Source organism: Chenopodium album, chromosome 22 (assembly GCF_948465745.1).
Source record: "Chenopodium album chromosome 22, dcCheAlbu1.1, whole genome shotgun sequence".
NCBI lineage: Eukaryota > Viridiplantae > Streptophyta > Magnoliopsida > Caryophyllales > Amaranthaceae > Chenopodium > Chenopodium album.
Window position 1 is genome coordinate 20,478,986 of NC_137855.1, and position 9,671 is coordinate 20,488,656.

The following is a 9,671-nucleotide window of genomic DNA, read 5'->3' on the forward strand; positions in this document are numbered from 1 at the left end:
AGCATGGAAACATTACAAGAAATAAGGCTCGATTGGTTGTCAAAGGCTACAACCAACAAGAAGGTATTGATTTTGAGGAGACTTTTGCTCCCGTTGCTAGATTAGAAGCTATTCGAATTTTAATTGCTTTTGCTGCTTTCATGGGTTTTAAATTATATCAAATGGATGTTAAATGTGCTTTTTTAAATGGCTATCTTCAAGAAAAAGTCTATGTGGAACAACCCCCGGGTTTTGAAAATCCAAACTTTCCTAATCATGCCTTTAAGCTTGACAAAGCTCTATACGGGCTAAAGCAAGCACCTAGGGCATGGTACGAAAGACTTTCAAAGTTTCTTTTACAAAATGATTTTAAAAGAGGAAATGTTGATAAAACTTTATTTTTGAAATCAAAAGGAACTCATCTTTTAGTTGTACAAATTTATGTAGATGACATTATATTTGGTGTAACTAACCAGTCTTTGTGTAAATATTTTGCTGAGCTAATGAGTGGTGAATTTGAAATGAGTATGATGGGGGAACTAAATTTTTTCCTTGGACTACAAATCAAGCAAACTGACAGAGGAATAATGATTCACCAACAAAAGTACATCAAGGAGTTATTAAAGAAGTATGAGCTCAACAATTCAAAGACAAATCACACTCCAGCTACACGTCTAGATGAAGATCCCAAAGGAAAAAGTGTTAATCAAACCAAGTACCGTGGGATGATTGGCTCACTATTATATCTAACGGCAAGTAGACCAGATATTTCTTATAGTGTGGGTCTATGTGCTAGGTTCCAATCAAATCCCAAGGAATCTCATATGACTGCTGTAAAAAGGATTATGAGGTACTTAAATGGAACAGACGATCTATGTCTATTCTATCCTAAGAGTGATACGTTCAACTTAAGAGGATATGCAGATTCAGACTATGCTGGAGACTTGGTAAACCGCAAGAGTACATCAGGTACGGTTCAATTTCTTGGTCCATGTTTGGTTTCTTGGGGTTCTAAGAAAAAAAATAATGTTGCTTTATCCACCGCAGAAGCAGAATATGTAGCTGCGGCCTCTTGTTGCTCCCAAATACTTTGGATAAAACAACAGTTAAGAGATTTTGGTATTATTCTAGAATGTGTTCCTATTTATTGTGATAATACTAGTGCTATTTGCATCTCTAAAGATCCGGTGCATCATTCTAGAGTAAAGCATATTCAAATTCGTCATCACTTTTTAAAGGACAACGTTGAAAAAGGTTTAATTAAATTAGATTTCTGCCCAACTGATAATCAAATTGCAGATATTTTGACTAAACCTTTAAGCAGGGAGAAGCATGAAAAGATGAGATTGGAACTTGGTATGATAAAAATCCACTGAATTGCACGCAAATCTCCTAATCAGGTACGACTCAAATAACTAGTATGTGTCATGAAAAATCCAGCATAAAAATATTGTGCAAAAGCATATTTAGAGTTGTATCCGGTAAATAAGCATCATACAGGATGAGTACTTGTTAATTGCTATGTGTGCAAATTGATCGTATAAATTAGAAAAATAAGCATGTTGACTTGTTAAAGTTCCTGTTGTGCTATGTAGCATATATCTTTTCTTTATTTCTTTCACTCGTATTTAGCATGTATCTTTTATTTATTTATTTTTTTTATTTATGAAAAGATTTATTTATCCCCCTAAACATTCTCTTTCGTAAATATAGCCAAAGACCTCTTCTAAAACTTATCTTTTTTTTTTGTGTTCCATCTTTTAATCTTTTTCAAATTTCAAAAAAAAAAATCGAAGAGTTAGAATTTTTTTCCAGACTATATTATGACCTTTCCACTCAAACTCTTTTTCTTATTCCCTCAACCACATAACCTTTCTTCTTCCCAACACCTTTTACCCCTTTCTTTTTATCTCTCCTCTGTAAAAACACCAACACCCTTCAATGGCAAGAACAAGTAACAACACTCCACTCCCTCACCAATCAAAGAAAAGACCCCGTACTTCTTCACCATCTACGGACTCACCGACTCCGATGGATGCATCTCCGTACTCCCCAACACAAACAACCAATCCTGTATCAAAACCGGCAAGTACATCGGAAGATACAAAACCTCAATCGATCGAACCTAGTTTTTCCCCAAATTCCACTAACCGCACAACCAAGAGACGAAAGATAGATGGAGGTCCATCTAAGGGGGAAGCTAAGGAGCGTTTAAAAGCACTCACACTCGAAGCAGATCATCTTACTCGGGGTTTTGCTTTAAATATGGCATGGTTTAAATCTAGTAAGTTTTTGGAACTACTTGATATACTAGAGTTTCAAGGTTGGGTTCAATTATTAAATGTTCATGCAAAGAAACCCTTAATTCCGGGTGCCGTTAATGAATTTGTGCTTAATTTTGGTTGTGTGAATTGTGTTTGTACAAGTAAGGTGAATGGTACTTCTCTGTCTTTCGATGCACAATATCTAGCAAAATTGTTTAGTGTTCCTAATGTTGGTTATTGTGACTATTTTAAGCACAAACATACTGTGCAAATTGTTGATATTACTCATGAACAAATAGTGAAGTATGTTGAGGGTAGTACTTGGGATTCTACTATGACAGTGGTGTCTCAAAATAATTTCTCATCACCTTTGGTGAAATTATTATATAGCATTGTTAGAAAGGGAGAAATTCCTCGACCAAAAAAGAGATATGAGGCGGGTTTGCTAGATTGTGCTCTAATTTATTGTTTAGGCAATAAATTGCACATTAATTTTCCATCGATTATGATCCAACATCTTCATCATTGTATTCCTAAGTATACAGTTGGTTATGGTCCTTTGCTCACCACTTTGTTTGAAAGTTTCGGTGTGGATTTGAGTGTGTTTGATTCACTTGGTATGCAAGCCAAGACTATTCTTCAATATACCTCTTTAACTGCTCTTGGCTTGACTGTGGTGGATGGAAAAACTTGTTATATTCCACCTGAGATTGGACAAAAGAAAAAAGAGGAAGAAAGGGAAAATGAGAATAAAGAGAGTTCATCCAAAACAAAAAGGTAGAAGCAAGTTGTTATTAAACCAAAACAAATTGGTGTGATAAGGAGAAGGAGCATGAGGGTGGCTAGCCTACCTAAACCTATAAAACTTCCCACCTTTGTTGATATAAGTGATGAGGGTAGTGAGAAAAGTCAGGCTAGTGACGAAAGTGAAGAGAGTGAGGACAATGAGAGTGACCCAGAAAAACTTGAGCCTATGGTGGAGCAGGATAAACCAACACAGGGGATTTTAAATTTTCCTGTCATTCCACATGTTCCTACAAGGAACACACATACTTTTGGCACTACTGTTAGTAGCTCGGGTTTTGGTGTTCCAACCTCTTTTGAAACATTTGGGTTTGGTACAATGAGTAACACAGGACCTTTTGGTGGAGATCCTAAGTTACACACTGTGGTTGACATGTTTAAGTAGGTGATGTCTAAGCAAGATCAAATTGACAACAAGATCATGTCACTTCAGGCTACTGCTGTAGGTTCATTGAAAGGGTCAGTACACCGTCTTCAACTTGTAACCAAAGCTCATAGAAAATTAGTTACTCAGGCACAAGACACAGTTCTTCATCGCCTGGAGGAGGTTGCTTTTGAAGATGTTCCTGAAATTGATGACTAGTCTGCTAAATTTTCTTAGATTATAGCTGGAACACTATCTTTATTTTGCTTTATTTGGGTCTGTAGTACTGGCTATGCAATTTTTTTTGGTAATATGTGCTACATGGAACTTTCGCTTATTGATAATAAATACTTTTGATTAGCATATGTGTGATTGCCTTGGAAAGTTTTGTATGGTTGTGAGTTGACTTGATACATAGCTCTATTTATACCCTTTGTTTATATATATATATATATATATATATATATATATATATATAAACTCGACAAGGGGTGCTATGTGTGGATTATTGTGCTATTACTATTGTTTTTGTTGATGCCAAAAGGGGGAAAGTAATGCAAACAGTGAATATAAGTCATTCAAGTTCCTACAAAGACTCATACCATACCATGTTTCTTCCAAAGCAGTCAGTCATCATGTAGTACTTACTACTTTACATTATTACTACTTTAAATTATTATATAAACTAGTTACTAATAATATTAATTAAATTATTAAAACGCTTGTATTTGCATTTCTTCATGATAACTTTGCCTCTTTATTTAAATAAGTTTGCAAGGTTTGTCATCACCAAAAAGGGGGAATATTGTTCGTTGACCTCGATTAATTTTGGTGAAGACAAGCAAACTCGATTTGATAAAAGTGTATTAAGTGTGCAGGTTATTTAGGCAGGTTCTTATTAAGAACAAAGTTTCGGGGTTGGAACTAAGAAAAGTCCTTAATCTACATATGGCATACACAACAATTTGAAGCGAATGGAAAATAAGGTTTTATGCTTGGATGTTCTATTTGGCAAGGTAGAGTTATCAAAGGTCCAATTGGAATATCATAAAAGCAACGAGTATTACATGAAGACTAAAAAGTATGAGTTATTATTTTTAGGCTTTATGTAAATGTTTGTTATTTTATGATTGGTTGGAACAAAAGGAATACGAGAGTTAATTGGAATTAAAAGTGAAACGATCAATTTGTTTTATAAAATTGGTTTTTATCTTATTTTTGGTTTTTGTTAATTAAAAATTATAAAAAGATATTTCTTCATTATTTTTTTTTAGAAAAAAAAATATCTTCTGTAAAAAGATTTTAACTGATTCCTTAAATTAATCTCCAAGTAAATTCAAACCTCATCCCACGTTCTATATTGAACGACTTTCCTGACTTCTCTACATTGCTTGAGTTAGTTCCTAAAGTTTAGGAACACCACCTCAAGTAGTGGAGAATGTGGGGAAGATGGTTGGGTTGATGAAACAGTATAAAAAGGAGTTGACTTTCAGTTTTAATACATGCTGACAATCGTACAACATTTGAGAAAAAAAATATATATTTGTCAGTGAGAGTATTCCTATGTTCCAACTATTGTAAGATATCTAAACACGTAGAGTTCAAATTACTGAGTTGTAATTTGGGAAAGGGTTGAGTGATCCTTGTAAAGACTTAGAGTTAAGTCTTAAGTGTAGGCTTCAGAGTAGAAGCTAGACTGAGTATTTGGGGTTGGCTTAGGTTCTAATTGGAAGTTAAGTTTTGTCGAGTTCCTTATAGGTTGTAACGGAGTAGTTGCCCTATTTAGTGAAGTCGTGTTCGAAAATCCCAAGTGGTCGTGGTTTTCTCCTTGTTGGGCACAAGGAGTTTCCACATAAAAATCTCTTTGCATCTCTTTATTTCGTTCTACGTTTTTAATTTCCGCAAAAATTTGGGAACACTAGTTCCTACACAATTCACCCCCCTCTTGTGTGTTCCATCTAAGTCAACAGGTCTACTAGCAGTTAAGTACAATAAGGAACCTATCATACCTCTGTACATCTTTTGATCCACACTAGTTCCTGTTGGATCATCATCCAGTCTTGTGCCTGTTCCCATGGGTGTGTGATTTGTTTTTGCTTGATCAAGGTTGTACCTTTTCAGGATTTCGTTGATATACTTTTGTTGATGAATTGAGATTCCTTTCTCTGTCTGCTTGATTTGTAGACCAAGGAAGAAGTTCAATTTTCCCATCATGCTCATTTCAAATTCACCACTCATAAGATCAGCGAAGTACTTGCACAATACATCATTAGTTGCACCAAAAATAATATCATCCACATATATTTGTACAACTTAAAGATCAGTTCCTTTTGATTTCAAAAACAAAGTTTTATCAACTTTTCCTCGTTTAAAATCATTTTGCAAAAGGATCTTGGAGAGCCTTTCATACTAGGCTCTTGGGGCTTGCTTAAGACCATAAAGGGCTTTGTCAAGCTTGAACACATGATTTGGAAATTTTGGATTTTCAAAACCAGGAGGTTGTTCTACATATACATCCTTCATCAAGTAACCATTAAGAGAAGCACATTTCACATCCATTTGGTAAAGTTTGAAACCCATGTAAGAAGCAAAAGCAATTAGAATTCTAATAGCTTTTAACCTAGCTACAGGAGCAAAGGTTTCTTCGAAATCAATACCTTCCTGTTGATTGTAGCCTTTTACAACCAAACGAGCCTTGTTCCTCACGATAGTTCCATACTCATCCAGCTTGTTCCTAAATACTCATTTGAGACCAGTCACTTTCTTCTCTTTGGGTTTGACTTCAAGATGCCAGACCTTGTTCCTTTCCAACTCGTTCAGTTCCTCTTGCATGGCTACAATCCGGCGACAATCCAATCAGCATCTTCTAAGGCTTCCTGATGATTTTGAGGTTCCATTATGGAGAGAAATGCATTAAATGCAGAGAAGTTCCTCATCTGTGATCTGGTCAGAGTTCCTCTGCCTATATCACTGATTATTAGATCAGTGGGATGAGATCCTTGATATTTGAAGGGTTTAGGATGGAATTCTCTTGCTCGGACTCCGATTTGAGGAGTTTCATGATCTGCATTTCCATCTTCTTCTTCTGCTTCATGTCCTTCAAGAATCTGTTCTTCATTATTCTGCCCTTCATCAGCTTGGGCTTCTTGATTTTCTTCCTGAGGATCTTCAGCAGTCCCTTCATTTGGATCTCTTTGCTCTTCTCTAGTTTGCTTATGGATTTCTTCATCTTCATCCCTGTTCCTGACCAATCCAATTTCAAAATCATCGTTATCATGTTCCTGCACATTTATAAGAGAATTAGTTTCATCAAATATGATATGAATGCTTTCTTCGACACACAAGGAGTTCTTGTTATAAACTCTGTAAGCTTTGCTGTTTGAGGCATAACCAAGGAATATGGTCTCTTCACTTCTCTCATCGAACTTTCCCAAGTTCCTCTTCCCATTGTTGTGAACAAAACACTTGCATCCAAAAGGCCTAAGATGAGAGATATTTGGCTTCCTCCCTTTGAACAGTTCATAGGGAGTCTTGTTAGTTATGGCTTTGATGGTTACTCTGTTAATTATGTAGCATGATGTGTTGACAGCTTCAGCCCAGAAATTCCTTAGCAGGGAGCTTGTTATCGACATTGTTCTTGCCATATCTTCCAGCGTTCGATTCTTTCTTTCAACCACTCCGTTCTGTTGAGGAGTCCTAGGAGCAGAGAAATTATGATCCATACCTTGTTCCCTGCAAAACTCATCAAACTTTGAATTTTCGAACTCTGTACCATGGTCAGATCTTAGATGGATTATAGAAAATCCACTTGTTTTCTGCACATGTTTGGCAAATGCTACAAATTCATCAAAAGTCTCATATTTACTTGTTAGAAAAATCACCCAAGTAAATCTAGAATAATCATTAACTATAACTAACACATATTTCTTGCTACTTCTTCTTTGGACTCTCATGGGACCACACAAATCCATATGAATTAATTCCAAAGGCTTAGTGGTACTGACCATCCTTTTAGATCTAAAGGAGCTTCGGACATGCTTTCCTTTTACACAGGCATCACAGATTTTATCATTCAGGAACTTGATAGAAGGTAATCCTACAACCAAGTCTTTTGACCTGAGTTTATCAATTAAAGCATAGCAAGCATGTCCAAAGAGTTTGTGCCAAAGTAGAGAGTAATCTTCAATAACACTCAAGCATGTAAGGCTACTCTTTGAGATTGAGTCAAGGTCAACCACATATGTATTTCCTCTTCTCGTTCCTTTTAGAATAACCTTCCCTGAACTGTTATTGAAGATATGACATTCATCAGAAGTAAAGCTTACCGAATTTCCTCTATCACAAAATGGTTATATGTTGAGTAGACTGTGCATCAAACCCTCGACCAGGAACACATTTTCAATTGCATGGGAGGATGAGTTTCCAATTTTGCCTTTAGAAATGATTTCTCCTTTCTTGTTGTCTCCGAAAGTCACAATTCCCCCTGGATAGGTCTCTAGTGAAAGAAATTTTGATTTGTCTCCAGTCATATGCTTTGAACAACCACTATCAAGGTACCATAGGTTGTTCCCCCTTACTAGGACCTGCAAGAAAACTTAGGCGTTAGTTTGAGGAACCCCGGGATCCTTGGGTTCCTTTGAAGTTGACGTAATATCAGTTTTCTTTACCCATACTTGCTTAACATTTCTTTTACCATGTTCAAATTTCTTTCTACAGTCAGAATGTTAATGTCCTGTTTTTCCACAGAAGGTACACACTTTGCTACTTGGAAGGTCTACATATTTTTTCTGTTTCCCTTTCCGTTTGGACTCATACCCAAGTCCCTCAGTTCTCTTGACTTGAGCATCCTTAATCCATTTTGGAGTAGCATTCGGATCAATACTTCTATTCTTTCTACCTTGTAGTTCCCTTTCCAGTTTATCTTTGTCAGTTTTTAAATTCTCAAGATCTAACTTGAGTTTTTCAAAATCAGCATTGAATTTCAGCATGGAATCATTAGAGGAACTACTAGAATTAATATCAGCATTAACAAGTTTGTACTGTGAAAGTTCGACATTTAACATGACATTTTCCTTTTTAACATTTTCAAGCATTTCAGACATAAGGAGATATTTGTCATGAAGCTCTCCAAATCTGGTTTGGATATCATTCCTTGTTGTTTCCAGCCAGGCACTATGATCTTTCCAGATTTGAAGAACCTTTTGACATTCGCTCCTTTGCATGCACTCATAACTTAGATTTATTTCCATTTCAACAATAAGATCAATCAAAGCATCTTTGGATAAGTATCAAAGTTTAGCATTATCAAAGCTACTTTCACTTACCTCATTTTCAAGTTCCTTGAGGTATGCTCGCCTGTCATCTGACTTTACCATCAAGCAGAGATTGGTAGTTTCCTCTTCAGGTTGATCTTCATCTTCCTTACTTTCAAAGTCTCCCCAAGAAGCAATCATTGCTTTCTTGACATCGGTTTTTGAGAAAGGAGTCTTGTATTTCTCTTTTCCTTGTTCCTCGAACTTAGGGTTTAGGGTTTTGGCTGAGGAGAGAGAAGGAGACAAAGGAGATCGAAGAAGGAGATGAGAAGGAGATGAGAAGGAGATCGAAGAAGATGAGAACGAAGGAGATGAGAACAAAGGAGATGAGAACAGAGAAGAGAGGGGAGAGCAGGAGAGAGAAAGAGGAGAGGGGAGAGGATAGAGAAGGAATATGCGGCTGATGATGAGAGGAAAAGCTAGGGTAGGGTTTGGGGGGGGGGGGGGTTTAACTCATTATTACCACGGGTTCAAACCGGTGGCCTTTCCAATTTTTGCCACGGGTTTGGTTGAACCGGTGGCAATTGTTCTTTGCCTCATCCCGCCACTTAATTAAGACACCGGTTTACAAAAACCGGTGGCCGTTGAGCGTTGCCTTTTTCAATTTTGTACTAGTGTAATTTGGTTGTAAAAAAGTTAAAATATTCTTGATTGAGACTACATAACACTTATTGAGTTATTGGGATTTCCTAATTTGATTGTAACAATAATCGCATATATACTATATTAATTAGGACTTTATAATACTTAATTGGGAGTGTCTAGCTAATTTGATTGTAACCTTTATATATTCTTGATTAACACTACCAAATACTTACTGAGATTGCCTAAATTGATTGTAATAACCTTTAAAAAAAATTGTTGAAAGATTTTGAGACTATATAATATTTAATTGAGATTACCTAATTTGAATGTAATAACCTTAAATATTATTTATTAGGACTGTAA

General features: G+C 36.1%; 1 protein-coding gene across 1 annotated transcript; it reads right to left on the reverse strand.

Annotated features, from left to right (window-relative positions):
* Nucleotides 1–6,245: 6,245 nt before the first annotated feature.
* On the reverse strand, nucleotides 6,246–8,864 carry LOC145604078 (uncharacterized). The gene is made up of 3 exons (XM_081660025.1): nucleotides 8,736–8,864; nucleotides 8,227–8,609; nucleotides 6,246–7,695 (listed from the first exon to the last, which is right to left on the reverse strand). The coding sequence occupies exons 1-3, from the start codon at nucleotides 8,862–8,864 to the stop codon at nucleotides 6,246–6,248; spliced, it is 1,962 nt and encodes a 653-aa protein (XP_081516151.1).
* Between the last annotated feature and the right edge of the window lie 807 nt (nucleotides 8,865–9,671).

What these genes read in the sequence shown, in the direction of transcription:
- LOC145604078 (XM_081660025.1), bottom strand. Translation starts at nt 8,864, where the DNA reads ATGATTGCTTCTTGGGGAGACTTTGAAAGTAAGGAAGATGAAGATCAA. An exon ending in TCAAGGAACTTGAAAATGAG is followed by an intron (nt 8,610 to 8,735) that starts GTAAGTGAAAGT and finishes GAATGTCAAAAG; the next exon opens with GTTCTTCAAATCTGGAAAGA. An exon ending in AAGAGAACTGAGGGACTTGG is followed by an intron (nt 7,696 to 8,226) that starts GTATGAGTCCAA and finishes CTTCAATAACAG; the next exon opens with TTCAGGGAAGGTTATTCTAA.